Source organism: Oncorhynchus nerka, linkage group LG24, assembly GCF_034236695.1.
Source record: "Oncorhynchus nerka isolate Pitt River linkage group LG24, Oner_Uvic_2.0, whole genome shotgun sequence".
Classification (NCBI taxonomy): domain Eukaryota; kingdom Metazoa; phylum Chordata; class Actinopteri; order Salmoniformes; family Salmonidae; genus Oncorhynchus; species Oncorhynchus nerka.
Genome location: NC_088419.1, coordinates 88932695 through 88950525, shown reverse-complemented (window position 1 = coordinate 88950525; position 17831 = coordinate 88932695). Strand labels below are relative to the sequence as shown.

The 17831-nt window shown below is 47.8% G+C and overlaps 1 protein-coding gene across 4 annotated transcripts in view; it reads left to right on the top strand.

Moving 5' to 3' along the window:
* Positions 1-17389, top strand: part of ano8b (anoctamin 8b) — a 102118-nt gene extending 84729 nt beyond the window's left edge. For 3 of the 4 annotated variants that reach the window (XM_065009261.1, XM_065009260.1, XM_065009259.1), the window contains 6 exons: positions 738-985; positions 1196-1727; positions 4927-5118; positions 9151-9282; positions 16029-16139; positions 16537-17389. In XM_065009261.1, the coding sequence (XP_064865333.1) occupies positions 738-985; positions 1196-1727; positions 4927-5118; positions 9151-9282; positions 16029-16139; positions 16537-17238 (1917 nt within the window). In that variant the 3' untranslated portion in view covers positions 17239-17389. Of the gene's footprint in view, positions 1-737; positions 986-1195; positions 1728-4926; positions 5119-9150; positions 9283-16028; positions 16140-16262; positions 16342-16536 lie in introns of all 4 variants that reach the window. The other variant, XM_065009262.1, reaches the window with a different exon arrangement.
* Positions 17390-17831: the final 442 nt, after the last annotated feature.

Genomic DNA, 17831 nt, shown 5'->3' with positions numbered 1-17831 from the left:
TCATGGTAGTGGTAGTCATGATAGTGGTAGTCATGGTAGTGTTAGTCATGGTAGTGGTAGTCATGGTAGTGTTAGTCATGGTAGTGGTAGTCATGGTAGTGGTAGTCATGGTAGTGGTAGTCATGATAGTGGTAGTCATGGTAGCGGCAGTCATGATAGTGGTAGTCATAGTAGTGGTAGTCATGATAGTGGTAGTCATGGTAGTGGTAGTCATGATAGTGTTAGTCATGGTAGTGTTAGTCATGGTAGTGGTAGTCATGATAGTGGTAGTCATGGTAGCGACAGTCATGTTAGTGGTAGTCATGATAGTGGTAGTCATGGTAGTGGTAGTCATGATAGCGGTAGTCATGATAGTGGTAGTCATGGTAGTGGTAGTCATGGTAGTGGTAGTCATGATAGTGGTAGTCATGGTAGTGGTAGTCAAGGTAGTGGTAGTTTTGCATGTCATGGTTTTGATGTTACACATTGGACCAGGCAGTGTGTGTATTTGAATGGGAGTGAACTGCTTGCGGTTTAGATATACAATTGTTTTCAGTCTATTGCATTTAGTACTGAGTGAATATTTTATTTTTGCAAAGGAATTATCATTCTTGATTTTGTACAACTTTATTTGTTTACTGTGGTGCCCTAATGATTACTTATCGAAATCGCTATGCATGGTATTAAACCCTGTGACAGATCCTGACATCCCTGACCTTTAACCCTTGATCCTGTCCTCTATTTCCTGTTTGTGTCAGATGCTGGCCACCCTGCTGATCATCCGCCATTTTGTCCAGAACGTGAAGGAGGTGATGCAGCCTTATCTGTACGAGCGCCACAAGCTGGGCGAGCTCACCCTGCGCAGCGTCTGGGATCTGCTCCTCTCAGCCGTGCTCAAGTACTGCAGGCTGGCCGCAGGAAAGCCCCAGGCTTCACCCACCGACCAGGCCATGCCGGGCCCTGGCCTGAGGGGAACCAGACCCGGGGTGGGACAGCCTGACCGCAGGTAATGCTGACACAACGGCTTGTATTCATCCATGAAAACGCAACACGAGAGCTTCCTTTTTCAGACATGTTTCCTTGAGTGTAGTCAAGCCTATGTTTTGATTTGTTTGAGGATGTGTATTCACATTATTACATGGCTAACCCAATACAATAGTGTTATAGATAGTATGTGATTATATGACTACAGGCAAACCTTTCCTCTGTTCTGCAGGGAGAAGAAGTGTCTGAACGGGGGATGTGGGGTGCCTGAAGAGGAGGAGGGAGAGAGGGAGGAGGGGGACAGTGGGAGGTTCAGTGAGGGAGAGAATGAGGAATCGTCTGAGAGTCTGATAGACTGTGGCCTCAAGCTGAGGAAGGTCAGCTTCATAGAGAGGGGGGACAGGAAGTCGTCTGGAGGGGGCTGCATCCCCACAATGGAGGACAGTTTCTTGGAGGACGGCAGCCCCACTATGGTGGAGAAGGGGATGGATCCGGCATCGGTGTTCGAGACATATGATGATGACGATGACAATGGCGTCACTGAGACAAAGGACACGGGAGTTTCGGCCAATGAGAGTATGGCGGCTGCCCCGCTGCCTTCTGGGCCAGAGAGCACGGTGACGGTGCGTCATCGCAGAAGGCAGAGGAGTTTGGAGAGGGCAGACTCTAAAACCAAGCGGGAGTCATGGATCGACCCGCCAGAGGAACAGGAGAGTACGAGTCTGGCACAGGCTGAGATGGAGAGCTGCATGCAGACATATGAGGTAGGAAGACAGCACACACATGCACACACACACATACACACACATGCGCACACACAAACTAACTAATGAGCAGGCTCACTCACTATGTAACCTATGTCAACAATGCCAACTCTAAATAAACAATTCCATCGTCCCATATGAGACCAACTAGAGGGGTAACCATCCCTTTGTAGATCTATTTCCATTTCCATACTGAATCATGTAGCTGGGCATGTGTTCCTGTTACCATGGCCCGAGATTTACCCCATGCTCTCTCAGCCAAACTCATGCCTCTGTCCATCCATATGATACTACAATATATCCTGCCTAGAGTCCTTCACAAACTCTCATTTGATCCCTGAAGTGATTTGAGCTCTAAGCTGTTGATTGGTATTTGGGATGGCATGGATTGGTTTTGAGGTTACCTCTGGGAAAATACTTCTACTTATTCTATTGACTGCTGTGCTAACTTGAATGTAATTACTGTGTAAATCAAATCAAATCCAATTGTATTGGTCACATACACATGTTTAGCAGATGTTATTGAAGGTGTAGCGAAATGTAGTAGTTTCTTGCTCCAACAGTGCAGTAGTATCTAACAAGTAATATCTAACAATTTCACAACAATACACACAAATCTAAAGTAAAGTAATGGTATTAAGAATATATAAATATTTGGACGAGCAATGTCAGAGCGGCATAGACTAAAATACAGTAGAATAGAATAGAATACAGTATAGACATATGAGATGAGTAATGCAAAATATCCAATTTGTAAGTCGCTCTGGATAAGAGCGTCTGCTAAATGACTTAAATGTAAATGTCAATATTATTAAAGTGACTAGTGTTCCATTATTTAAGTGGCCAGTGATTTCAAATATATGTATATAGGGCAGCAGCCTCTAAGGTGCTAGTGATGGCTATTTAGCAGTCTGATGGCCTTGAGCTAGAAGCTGTTTTTCAGTCTCTCGGTCCCAGCTTTGATGCACCTGTACTGACCTCGCCTTCTGGATGATAACGGGGTGAACAGGCAGTGGCTCGGGTGGTTGCGGTCCTTGATGATCTTTTTGGCCTTCCTGTGACATCGGGAGCTGTAGGTGTCCTGGAGGGCAGGTAGTTTGCCCCCGGTGATGCGTTGGGCAGACGGTGGGGTCTGCGGTTGCGGGTGGTGCAGTTGCCGTACCAGGCGGTGATACAGCCCGACAGGATGCTCTCAATTGTGCATCTGTCAAAGTTTGTGAGGGTTTTAGGTGCCAAGACAATTTTTTTCAGCCTCCTGAGGTTTATCTTGGCCAGGTCACAGTTGTAAATGAGAACTTGTTCTCAACTAGCCTACCTGGTTAAATAAAGGTGAAATAAAAATACATAAAAAGAGGCGCTGTTGCGCCTTCTTCACCACACTGTCTGTGTGGGTGGACCATTTCAGTTTGTCAGTGACGTGTGCACCGAGGAACTTTAAGCTTTCCACCTTCTCCACTGTGGTCCCGTCGATATGGATAGGGGGGTGCTCCCTCTGCTGTTTCCTGAAGTCCACGATCAGCTCCTTTTGTTTTGTTGATGTTGAGTGAGAGATTATTTTCCTGACACCACACACCCAGGGCCCTCACCTCCTCCCCGTAAGCTGTCTCGTCATTGTTGATAATCAGGCCTACTACTGTTGTGTTGTCTGCAAACTTGATGATTGAGTTGGAGGCGTGCTTGGACACGCAGTCATGGGTGAACAGGGAGTACAGGAGGGGGCTGAGCACGCATCCTTGTGAACACACACCCATGTGTTGAGGATCAGCGAAGGGGAGGTTTTGTTTCCTGCCTTCACCACCAGGGGGCGGCCCATCAGGAAGTCCAGGACCCAGTTGCATAGGGCGCAGTTCAAACCCAGATCCTTGACTAGTTAGTCTCTCAAAGCACTTCATGATGACAGAAGTGAGTGCTACAGGGCGAGAGTCATTTAGTTCAGTTACCTTAGCTTTCTTGGGTACAGGAACAATGGTGTATATCTTGAAGCATGTGGGGACAGCAGACTGAGATAGGGATTGATTAAATATGTCCGTAAACACTCCAGCCAGCTGGTCTGTGCATGCCCCGAGGACGCGGCTAGGGATGCCGTCTGGGCCGTCCACCTTGTGAGGGTTAACACGGTTAAATGTCTTTACTCACGTCGGCCACAGAGAAGGAGCCCACAGTCCTTGGTAGCGGGCCGCGTCAGTGGCACTGTGTTATCCTCAAAGCAGGCGAAGGTGTTTAGCCTGTCCTGAAGCAAGACGTCAGTTTCCGCACGTGGATGGTTTTCCATTTGTAGTCCGTGATTGTCTGTAGACCCTACCACATACGTCTCATAGAAAATAGTATTTATGTAATACCACCAAAAACTGTAAATACATTGTATCTGTATCAACTGGCAGTACCACTGAACCATAAAAAAGGGACATTTACGTTAGGGTTTCTCTTGACGTCACTGCGAGGTTATCCATGAGTAGCTAGCTTCCCATGTGCAATTACAGTGCCCGTCAATAGTTTGTACACACATACTCATTCAAGGGTTGATCTTTCTTATTTACTATTTTCTACATTAGAAATAGTGAAGACATCAGAACTATGAAATAACACATATGGAATCATGTAGTAACCAAAAAAGCATTAAACAAAACAAATCATTTTTTGAACGGGATTATCATTTTTTTTTTTTTCTACTTTGCACATTCTTCCATTGCAAAACTACAATTCTAGTGTTTTACTTGCTATATTGTATTTACTTTGCCACCATGGCCTTTTTTGCCTTTACCTCCCTTCTCACCTCATTTGCTCACATCGTATATAGACTTGTTTATACTGTATTATTGACTGTATGTTTGTTTTACTCCATGTGTAACTCTGTGTCGTTGTATCTGTCGAACTGCTTTGCTTTATCTTGGCCAGGTCGCAATTGTAAATGAGAACTTGTTCTCAACTTGCCTACCTGGTTAAATAAAGGTGTTCTCAACTTGCCTACCTGGTTAAATAAAGGTGTTCTCAACTTGCCTACCTGGTTAAATAAAGGTGTTCTCAACTTGCCTACCTGGTTAAATAAAGGTGTTCTCAACTTGCCTACCTGGTTAAATAAAGGTGTTCTCAACTTGCCTACCTGGTTAAATAAAGGTGAAATAATTCTTTTTTTTTTTTAAATCATCTATCCATGTCACAGACAGTGCTGACTATCCCTTGTGTTTTTTGTCCCTTCCAGGACACCTTCCAGGACTACCAGGAGATGTTTGTCCAGTTCGGCTACGTAGTTCTCTTCTCCTCAGCCTTCCCCCTGGCGGCCATGTGTGCCCTCATCAACAACATCATCGAGATCCGCAGCGACGCCTTCAAGCTCTGTACCGGCCTGCAGAGACCCTTCGGCAAGAGAGTGGAGAGCATCGGACAGTGGCAGGTATGACTGAGGTACAGGTAGGACTGAGGGACAGGTAGGACTGAGGGACATGTAGGACTGAAGGAGAGGTAGGACTGAGGTACAGGTAGGACTGAAGGAGAGGTATGACTGAGGTACAGGTAGGACTGAGGTACAGGTAGGACTGAGGGACAGGTAGGACTGAGGGACAGGTAGGACTGAAGGAGAGGTAGGACTGAGGTACAGGTAGGACTGAAGGAGAGGTATGACTGAGGTACAGGTAGGACTGAGGTACAGGTATGACTGAGGTACAGGTAGGACTGAAGGAGAGGTAGGACTGAGTTACAGGTAGGACTGAGGTACAGGTAGGACTGAAGGAGAGGTATGACTGAGGTACAGGTAGGACTGAGGGACAGGTAAGACTGAGGGACAGGTAGGACTGAAGGAGAGGTATGACTGAGGGACAGGTAGGACTGAAGGAGAGGTATGACTGAGGGACAGGTAGGACTGAGGGACAGGTAAGACTGAGGGACAGGTAAGACTGAGGGACAGGTAGGACTGAGGGACAGGTAAGACTGAGGAACAGGTATGACTGAGGGACAGGTATGACTGAGGGACAGGCAGGACTGAGGTACAGGTATGACTGAGGTACAGGTAGGACTGAGGTACAGGTATGACTGAGGGACAGGTAAGACTGAGGGACAGGTAAGACTGAGGGACAGGTATGACTGAGGGACAGGTAGGACTGAAGGAGAGGTAGGACTGAGGTACAGGTAGGACTGAAGGAGAGGTATGACTGAGGTACAGGTAGGACTGAGGTACAGGTATGACTGAGGTACAGGTAGGACTGAAGGAGAGGTAGGACTGAGTTACAGGTAGGACTGAGGTACAGGTAGGACTGAAGGAGAGGTATGACTGAGGTACAGGTAGGACTGAGGGACAGGTAAGACTGAGGGACAGGTAGGACTGAAGGAGAGGTATGACTGAGGGACAGGTAGGACTGAAGGAGAGGTATGATTGAGGGACAGGTAGGACTGAGGGACAGGTAAGACTGAGGGACAGGTAAGACTGAGGGACAGGTAGGACTGAGGGACAGGTAAGACTGAGGAACAGGTATGACTGAGGGACAGGTATGACTGAGGAACAGGCAGGACTGAGGTACAGGTATGACTGAGGTACAGGTAGGACTGAGGTACAGGTATGACTGAGGGACAGGTAAGACTGAGGGACAGGTAAGACTGAGGGACAGGTATGACTGAGGGACAGGTAAGACTGAGGGACAGGTAAGACTGAGGGACAGGCAGGACTGAGGTACAGGTATGACTGAGGTACAGGTATGACTGAGGGACAGGTAGGACTGAGGGACAGGTAAGACTGAGGGACAGGTAAGACTGAAGGAGAGGTATGACTGAGGGACAGGCATGACTGAGGGACAGGCATGACTGAGGGACAGGTAGGACTGAGGGACAGGTAAGACTGAGGAACAGGTATGACTGAGGGACAGGTATGACTGAGGGACAGGTATGACTGAGGTACAGGTATGACTGAGGGACAGGTAAGACTGAGGGACAGGTATGACTGAGTGACAGGTAAGACTGAGGGACAGGTAAGACTGAGGGACAGGCAGGACTGAGGTACAGGTATGACTGAGGGACAGGTATGACTGAGGGACAGGTATGACTGAGGGACAGGTAAGACTGAGGGACAGGTAAGACTGAAGGAGAGGTATGACTGAGGGACAGGCATGACTGAGGGACAGGTATGACTGAGGGACAGGCAGGACTGAGGGACAGGCAGGACTGAGGGACAGGTATGACTGAGGGACAGATGAGATTGAGAGACAGGCAGGATTGAGGGACAGGCAGGATTGAGGGACAGGCAGGACTGAGGGACAGGTAGGACCTAGGAAAAGGCAGGACTGAGGGACAGGTATGACTGAGGGACAGGTATGACTGAAGGAGAGGTATGACTGAAGGACAGGTATGACTGAGGGACAGGTAAGACTGAGGGACAGGTAGGACTGAAGGAGAGGTATGACTGAGGGACAGGTAGGACTGAAGGAGAGGTATGACTGAGGGACAGGTAGGACTGAGGGACAGGTAAGACTGAGGGACAGGTAAGACTGAGGGACAGGTAGGACTGAGGGACAGGTAAGACTGAGGAACAGGTATGACTGAGGGACAGGTATGACTGAGGAACAGGCAGGACTGAGGTACAGGTATGACTGAGGTACAGGTAGGACTGAGGTACAGGTATGACTGAGGGACAGGTAAGACTGAGGGACAGGTAAGACTGAGGGACAGGTATGACTGAGGGACAGGTAAGACTGAGGGACAGGTAAGACTGAGGGACAGGCAGGACTGAGGTACAGGTATGACTGAGGTACAGGTATGACTGAGGGACAGGTATGACTGAGGGACAGGTAGGACTGAGGGACAGGTAAGACTGAGGGACAGGTAAGACTGAAGGAGAGGTATGACTGAGGGACAGGCATGACTGAGGGACAGGCATGACTGAGGGACAGGTAGGACTGAGGGACAGGTAAGACTGAGGAACAGGTATGACTGAGGGACAGGTATGACTGAGGGACAGGTATGACTGAGGTACAGGTATGACTGAGGGACAGGTAAGACTGAGGGACAGGTATGACTGAGTGACAGGTAAGACTGAGTGACAGGTAAGACTGAGGGACAGGCAGGACTGAGGTACAGGTATGACTGAGGGACAGGTATGACTGAGGGACAGGTATGACTGAGGGACAGGTAAGACTGAGGGACAGGTAAGACTGAAGGAGAGGTATGACTGAGGGACAGGCATGACTGAGGGACAGGTATGACTGAGGGACAGGCAGGACTGAGGGACAGGCAGGACTGAGGGACAGGTATGACTGAGGGACAGATGAGATTGAGAGACAGGCAGGATTGAGGGACAGGCAGGATTGAGGGACAGGCAGGACTGAGGGACAGGTAGGACCTAGGAAAAGGCAGGACTGAGGGACAGGTATGACTGAGGGACAGGTATGACTGAAGGAGAGGTATGACTGAAGGACAGGTATGACTGAGGGACAGATAAGACTGAAGGACAGGTATGACTGAGGGACAGGTAAGACTGAGGGACAGGTATGACTGAGGTAAAGGTATGACTGAGGGACAGGCAGGACTGAGGTACAGGTATGACTGAAGGAGAGGTATAACTGAGGTACAGGTAAGACTGAGGGACAGGTATGACTGGGGTACAGGTAAGACTGAGGGACAGGCAGGACTGAGGATAGGCAGGACTGAGGGACAGGCTGGACTGAGGGACAGGCTGGACTGAGGGACAGGCAGGACTGAGGGACAGGTAGGATTGAGAGACAGGTAGGACTGAGGGACAGGCAGGACTGGGGGACAGGTAGGACTGAGGGACTGGCAGGACTGAGGGACAGGCAGGATTGAGGGACAGGCAGGACTGCGGGACAGGCAGGACTGAGGGACAGGCAGGACTGAGGGACAGACAGGACTGGGGGACAGGCAGGACTGAGGGACAGGCAGGACTGAGGGACAGGTAGGACCTAGGAAAAGGCAGGACTGAGGGACAGGTATGACTGAGGGACATATGAGATTGAGGGACAGGCAGGATTGAGGGACAGGCAGGACTGAGGGACAGGTAGGACCTAGGGAAAGGCAGGACTGAGGGACAGATGAGACTGAGGGACAGGCCGGATTGAGGGACAGGCAGGACTGAGGGACAGGTAGGACCTAGGGAAAGGCAGGACTGAGGGACAGGTATGACTGAGGGACAGATGAGACTGAGGGACAGGCAGGATTGAGGGACAGGCAGCACTGAGGGACAGGTAGGACTGAGGGACAGGCAGGACTGAGGGACATATTGGTCAGTCAGAGGAGTGGGAATGGGAAACTGGTTATGCAAGGTCACAGAATGCACAGGCTGTTGTTGTAGCCCAGCACTATTATTTAATAAACAGAGACTTGTCCTTTCATAAAGCCTAATCATAGAGTTGGGTAAGCTTTATAGGCATGATGTTCTGTGTACATACAGTAAACCTGTCTGTGGTGTGTGTGTGTCTCTCTGCAGACAGCGATGGAGGCCATGGGTCTGATCGCCATCATAGTCAACTGTTACCTGATTGGTCAGTGTGGTCAGCTGCAGCGCCTCTTCCCCTGGCTCAGCCCTGAGATGGCCATCATCTCCATTGTCATCCTCGAGGTACATCCACTATTAAAGTCACTCACTGGACATCAGATACTGAGCCTTCACAAAGTATTCACACCCCTTGACTTGTTCCACATTTTGTTGTCTTACAGCCTGAATGGATTGAATAAAAATAAAATAAAATGTCACAAGCCTACACACAATACCCCATAATGTCAAAGTAGAATACATTTTTTGGACATTTTTACAAAGTAATAAAAAATAAAAAATTGTAATGTCTTGAGTCAGTAAGTATTTAACCCCTTTGTTATGGCAAACCTAAATAACTTCAGGAGAACAAGTTTGCGTAACAAGTCACATAGTAAGTTGCATGGACCTGATAACAGTGTTTAACATGCTTTTTGGACCCCACACATACAATTATATGTAAGGTGAAGTGAATTTCAAACACTGATTCAACCACAAAGACCAGGTAGGTTTTCCAATGCCTTGAAAAGATGGGCACCTATTGGTAGATGGGTAAACATAGTTACACTTTGGATGGTGTATCAATACACCCAGTCACTACAAAGACACAAGCGTCCTTCCTACAGTATATCAAATCAATTTGTATTAGTCACATGCGACTATTACAACAGGTACAACCTTACAGTGAAATGCTTACTTACGAGCCCCTAACCAACAATGCAGTTTAAAAAATATGAATAAGAATAAGAAAAAAAAAAGGAACAAGTAATTAAAATAACAATAGCGAGACTATATACAGGGGGGTACCGGTACAGAGTCAATGTGGAGACTATATACAGGGGGTACCGGTACAGAGTCAATGTGGAGACTATATACAGTGGGTACCGGTACAGAGTCAATGTGGAGACTATATACAGGGGGTACCAGTACAGAGTCAATGTGGAGACTATATACAGGGGGTACCGGTACAGAGTCAATGTGGAGACTATATACAGGGGGGTACCGGTACAGAGTCAATGTGGAGGCTATATACAGGGTGTACCGGTACAGAGTCAATGTGGAGACTATATACAGGGGGTACCGGTACAGAGTCAATGTGGAGACTATATACAGGGGGTACCGGTACAGAGTCAATGTGGAGACTATATACAGGGGGTACCGGTACAGAGTCAATGTGGAGACTATATACAGGGGGTACCGGTACAGAGTCAATGTGGAGACTATATACAGGGGGTACCGGTACAGAGTCAATGTGGAGACTATATACAGGGGGTACCGGTACAGAGTCAATGTGGAGACTATATACAGGGGGTACCGGTACAGAGTCAATGTGGAGACTATATACAGTGGGTACCGGTACAGAGTCAATGTGGAGACTATATACAGGGGGTACCGGTACAGAGTCAATGTGGAGACTATATACAGGGGGTACCGGTACAGAGTCAATGTGGAGGCTATATACAGGGGTACCGGTACAGAGTCAATGTGGAGACTATATACAGGGGGTACCGGTACAGAGTCAATGTGGAGACTATATACAGGGGGTACCGATACAGAGTCAATGTGGAGACTATATACAGGGGGTACCGGTACAGAGTCAATGTGGAGGCTATATACAGGGGGTACCGGTACAGAGTCAATGTGGAGACTATATACAGGGGGTACCGGTACAGAGTCAATGTGGAGGCTATATACAGGGGGTACCGGTACAGAGTCACTATATACAGGGGTACCGGTACAGAGTCAATGTGGAGACTATATACAGGGGGTACCGGTACAGAGTCAATGTGGAGACTATATACAGGGGGTACCGGTACAGAGTCAATGTGGAGACTATATACAGGGGGTACCGGTACAGAGTCAATGTGGAGACTATATACAGGGGGGTACCGGTACAGAGTCAATGTGGAGACTATATACAGGGGGGTACCGGTACATGTTCATTGCGTGGGGGTACCAGTTAGTCGAGGTAATTGAGGTAATATGTAGGTAGAGTTATTAAAGTGACTATGCATATATAACAACAGAGAGTAGCAGCGGCATAAAAGGGGGGGGGGTCAATGCAAATAGTCTGGGTAGCCATTTGATTAGATGTTCAGGAGTCTTATGGCTTGGGGGTAGAAGCTGTTTAGAAGCCTCTTGGACCTAGACTTGGTGCTCCGGTACCTCTTGCCATGCGGTATCAGAGAGAACAGTCTATGACTATGGTGGCTGGAGTCCTTGACAATTTTTAGTTGTGTCATCTGCAAATTTAATGATGGTGTTGGAGTCGTGCCTGGCCATGCAGTCATGAGTGAGCAGGGAGTACAGGAGGGGACTGAGCACGCACCCCTGAGGGGCACCTGTGTTGAGGATCAGTGTGGCGCATATGTGTTGTTACCTACCCTTACCACCTGGGGGCGGCCCATCAGGAAGTCCAGGATCCAGTTGCAGTGGGAGGTGTTAGTCGATCTTAGTCCTGTATTGAGGCTTTGCCTGTTTGATGGTTCGTCAGAGGTTATAGCGGGATTTCTTATAAGCTTCCGGGTTAGAGTCCTGCTCCTTGAAAGCGGCAGCTTTCATCAACTGTTCAGCGGAGACTGCTTGAATCAGGCCTTCATGGTCGAATTTCTGCAAGGAAACTACTAGGACACCAATAATAAGAAGAAACTTGATTGGGCCAAGAAACACGAGCAATGGACATTAGACCAGTGGAAATTTGTCCTTTGGTTTGACGAGTCCAAATTTGAGATTTTTGGTTCCAACCTCCGTGTCTTTGTGAGACACAGAGTAGGTGAACGGATAATCTCTGCATGTGTGGTTCATACCGTGAAGCATGGAGGAGGAGGTGTGATGGTATGGGGGTGCTTTGCTTGTGACACTGTCTGATTTATTTAGAATTCAAGGCACACTTAACCAGCATTGCTTCCACAGCGATACGCCATCCCATCTGGTTTGCGCCTAGTGGGGCTATCATTTGTTTTTCCACAGGACAATGACCCAACACAAGAAGGAGAGTGATTGAGTGCTGCATAAGATGACCTGGCCTCCACAATCACCCGACCTCAACCCAATTGAGATGGTTTGGGATGAGTTGGGCCGCAGAGTGAAGGAAAAGCAGCCAACAAGTGCTCAGCATATGTAGGAACTCCTTCAAGACTGTTAGAAAATTTCAGGTGAAGCTGGTTGAGAGAATGAAAAAAATTTGCAAAGCTGTCATCAAGGCAAAGGGTGGCTACTTTGAAGAATCTCAAATATAAAAAATATATTTTGATTTGTTTAACACTTTTGCTTACTACAAGGCGAGACCCAGATGCAGACACAGGAGGCAGATGGTTGGAGTTTTACAATGTTTTATAATCCAAAGGGGTAGGCAAGAGAATGGTCGTGGACAGGCTAAAGGTCAAAACCAGTTCAGAGTCCAGGAGGTACAGAGTGGCAGGCTCATGGTCAAAGCAGGCAGAAGGGTCAGGCAGGTGGGTACAGAGTCCAGAAACAGGCAAGGGTCAAAACCAGATCAGAGTCCAGGAGGTACAGAGTGACAGGCTCGTGGTCAAGGCAGGCAGGATGGTCAGGCAGGTAGGATGGTCAGGCAGGTGGGTACAGAGTCCAGAAACAGGCAAGTGTCAAAACCGGGAGGACTAGAAAAAGTAGAATAGCATCATGCGTACAGGAAAAAATATGCTGGTTGTCTTGACTAAACATACAAGAGGAAGTGGCACAGAGAGACCGGAAACACAGGGATAAATACACTGGTTGTCTTGACTAAACATACAAGAGGAAGTGGCACAGAGAGACAGGAAACACAGGGATAAATACACTGGTTGTCTTGACTAAACATACAAGAGGAAGTGGCACAGAGAGACAGGAAACACAGGGATAAATACACTGGTTGTCTTGACTAAACATACAAGAGGAAGTGGCACAGAGAGACAGGAAACACAGGGATAAATACACTGGGGAAAATAAGCGACACCTGGAGGGGGTGGAGACAATCCCAGGAACAGGTGAAACAGATCAGGGCGTGACAATTAGTGTATTTTATTTATTATTTTCTTCCACTTTGACATTAGACTATTTTGAGTAGATCGTTGACAAATAAAATTACAATTAAATCAATTTTGTGTCACAACATAATGTGGAAATTCAAGGGGTGTGAGTACTTTCTGACAGGGCTGTAATGCCTAGGCTTTAACTCAGTAGGCTGATGGGGTTTTGAGTTGCATAGACCCATGTTTTTATGAGTTTTATGAGTCAGTCTCACACTGTTTCAGTGTTGGCAGGGTTAAATAGGGATTTTGTGGTAGTCTAACACAGCACTGGTCCAGAATTAGATTTAATTTACATCCTCTAATAGTTGAGGTGAAGATATATGGCTAGAAAACTGATCTCAGAGCAGCTCAACCTCTCAAACTGACAGCAACCCAGCAGGCCTTATAGAAGTGTTTCTTTAGAAGTCACCTCAGTGAGCTATGGTCCTCATACTGTCTTCCAAAAGACATATTTCAAACATTTATCATGACCTGCACCAATGTGTTTTGACATCAAGGCGTCCTCAGTCTACTAGCATGCTTTCAGGTGAGCTTAAGTCATCATAATATGACATATATCTGCTGTCTTATTTCATATGAACTTCCTCCTTTCTTTAAATCTTTCTTTGGTAATGTCAAAATATGTATATATTTTATCCCAGAGAAGGGATAGTCTTGCTCACCAGCCAGCAGCAGGTGTGTCTATGAAAGACTATGTTGAAGCCAACCACAGCTAACCTCAAATGCATCCTTTTCTGAGGTAGCTTTCAGCTCTACAACTTAGTGCCCATAGCAGTAAAGACGGTGAAGTTTTCTCTGAGGTGCTTCACTCCTGAGTATATCTGTGGGTGTTGATAAGGCAGATGGGTGCTGAGTGACGTGAACCCTAGTCTCAGCCAGTCACTGTACATACCTGTAGGAAAGGTCGAGTGTTACACAATCTCTGACACTCCGTCACACTACTGGTGGGGTGGGGGGGGGTCTCAACATACTAAATCAACACAGCACAGCAATGCAGCCAGTAAAAAGGTCACAGCTGTTGTTGTGTCCTCTTGCTTCATGGACAGCATAGGTCAGAGTGCAGTAGGCCCGATTTACGGATCACTGATTCAAAGAAAACTGATTCAAAGTAGACCACGCACTAGAGAGAGAGGAAGCAGACATTCATTTCTAATGCTTTAACGTTTTACGCAGTATATAAACTCAGCAAAAAAAGAAACGTCCCTTTTTCAGTACCTTGTCTTTCAAAGATAATTCATAAAAATCCAAATAACTTCACAGATCTTCATTGTAAATGGTTTAAACACTATTTCCCATGCTTGTTCAATGAAACATAAACAATTAATGAACATGCACCTGTGGAACGGTCGTTAAGACACTAACAGCTTACAGACGGTAGGCAATTAAGGTCACAGATATGAAAACTTAGGACACTAAAGAGGCCTTTCTACTGACTTTGAAAAACACCAAAAGAAAGATGCCCAGGGTCCCAGCTCATCTGCGTGAACGTGCCTAAGGCATGCTGTAAGGATGTTGTGCGTTACAAGGAAGACATCTTCCTCCCTCATGTGGTACCCTTCCTGCAGGCTCATCCTGACATGACCCTCCAGCATGACAATGCCACCAGCCATACTGCTCGTTCTGTGCATGATATCCTGCAAGACAGGAATGTCAGTGTTCCACCATGGCCAGCGAAGTGTCCGGATCTCCATCCCATTAAGCACATCTGGGACCTGTTGAATCAGAGGGTGAGGGCTAGGACCATTCCCCCCAGAAATGTCCGGGAGAGTGAGTGGGGTAACATCTCACAGCAAGAACTGGCAAATCTGGTGCGGCCCATGAGGAGGAGATGCATTGCAGTACTTAATGCAGCTCGAGGCCACACCAGATACTGACTGTTACTTTGGATTTTGACCCCCCCCCCCTTTGTTCAGGGACACATTACTCCATTTCTGTTAGTCACATGTCTGTGGAACTTGTTCAGTTTATGTCTCAGTTGTTGAATCTTGTTATGTTCATACAAATGGACTTGACAAGGTGTCAGAACAGCCTCGGTTCGTCGGGGCATGGACTCGACAAAGTGTCAGAACAGCCTCGGTTCGTCGGGGCATGGACTCGACAAAGTGTCAGAACAGCCTCGGTTCGTCGGGGCATGGACTCGACAAGGTGTCAGAACAGCCTCGGTTCGTCGGGGCATGGACTCGACAAGGTGTCGAAAGCCACAGGGATGCTGGCTCATGTTGACTCCAATGCTTCCCACAGTTGTGTCAAATTTGTTGGATGTCCTTTGTGTGATGGCCCATACTTGATAGACATGGGAAACTGTTGAGTGTGAAAAACCCAGCAGCATTGCAGTTCTTGATACAAACTGGTGAGCCTGGCACCTACTGCCATACCCCGTTCAAAGGCACTGAAATATTTTGTCTTGCCAATGTTTGAATGGCACACATCACAATCCATGTCTCAGGTGTCTCAAGACTTAAACATCCTTCTTTAACCCCGTCTCCTCACCTTCATCTTTAACCCCGTCTCCTCACCTTCATCTTTAACCCCGTCTCCTCACCTTCATCTACACTGATTGAAGTGGATTTAACAAGTGACATAAATAAGGGATCATATCTTTCACCTGGATTCACCTGGTCAGTCTATATCATGGAAAGGTCAATGTTTTTTATACTCAGTATGTACTATATATACTGTATATCTCCTCTCCCCTGCCCCTCTCACTCTCTCTCTCCCTTTCTCTTTCCCCCTTTTTCTCTCTCTCTCTCTCTCTCCCCTCTCTCTCTCCCTCCCATCTCTCTTTCTGTTTCTCTCTCACAGCACTTTGCCGTCCTGCTGAAGTACATCATTCACATAGCAATCCCAGACATCCCCAGCTGGGTGGGGGAGGAGATGGCCAAACTGGAGTACCAACGCAGGGAGGCTTTTAAGGTAAATTGTTACAATGGCTTATTTTGTCCATGCCTGAATCACATTGGTGTTGTGAGCAATTCATTCTATCAATCAAGCAATAATCAATCAAATTGATTTATAAAAACCTTTTTACATCACCAGTTGTTACAAAGTGACCCAGTAACCCAAAGTGAAACAGTAAGCCGGCCTAGACCTCAAAGAGCAAGCAGAAGCAGATTGGGTAGGAAAACTCTCCAGGAGGAAGAAACGTAGAGAGGAAACTGGCTCAGAGGGCTATCCTCTTCTGGCTGTACCTGGTAGAAGTTAAGATTGAAAATGACTACCAAGGCCAGATAGTTTCACAGTTCAGAGTGTGCACATGTTTGTCAGACTGTGATTGCGTGAGTTGTTGTAGCGGTTGTTAATCTCCCTACAGAAGCACGAGCGGCAGGCGCAGCAGCACTACCAACAGCTACAGAGGAGGAAGAGAGAGGAGGAGGAGAGGCAGAGGCAGACGGAGCACCAGGCTCGCAGGGAGAGGGAGAGAGATGAGGGGAAGGACTCCTCCGGGGGAGACCACCACCACGACAAGAGCCACGGGGGGAAGTCCCGCTCTGGAGGGGGTGGAGGTGGGGACAAGCCCAAGAGGCCCAGCTCCCTCCTGGCCAACAACAACGTGATGAAGCTCAAACTGATCACCCCCTTACAGAGCAAGTTCTCCTCCGGCAGCGCACGATCCCCTCAGTCTCCCACAGGAAACGAACCCAAGCTCCCCGGGTTCCTCAGCTTCAAGTTCCTCAAGTCGCCTGAGAATAAGAAGGAAGCGGCTGCTGCCGCTGCAGCTGCAGCCACGGCAACGAATACCACGACGACCGCGACCGCCCCCGGCGGTAACCAGGAGCGGTCTCAGTCGCCGAGCAAGTCGTTCAACCCTGGGAAACTATTTAACTTTGGGAAGTCAGAGGGGGGCTCCTGTGTGAATGGGTCCCAGTTACCCCGACCAGGGGAGGGTTCCCAGGGATCTGACAAACAGCTCACCAAGTCTGACCTGAATGGGGTGCCGGACGAAATCCCCTCGCCTGGAGGGGATGAGGGGGAGAACGGACACCACACAGACTCCTCAGACCCTAAAGTCTAGGCTCTCTTTGGATAGGGAGATGACAAACTACTATGAGAACTTAACTTAATATATCTACTAGAAGGAGAAATGTATGGGGAGAAAAGGTCAAGCCTCTCTCTGTGCTGTCTGGATCTGAGGTTGTGTATGAAGACGCCGCCTGAGGGCTGTGGGGGGGACTAATGGTAATGATGATGGGATGTGTGGGTCTGCATTGTTGCTGTTGCTGAGAGACTTTCAGGCTTAATGGTGAAGACATAACCCACCCTTTTACCCGTGGCCACACACACGCGCACACATACACACACACACGCACACACACACACATAGAATCCTCTTTTGTCTGCAATACATATAGAAATGCATGAGCTGCATTTCTGATACTTTCCGAGCATTTTCCAAAAAAAGGAGAGCAGTGTTTCTTGATTTATTCTATTCTGAAAATTGTAAGCATCCTGGTGGCCATCTTGCCACTGAAACATAACATCCTGGTGGCCATCTTGCCACTGAAACATAACATCCTGGTGGCCATCTTGCCACTGAAACATAACATCCTGGTGGCCATCTTGCCACTGAAACATAACATCCTGGTGGCCATCTTGCCACTGAAACAT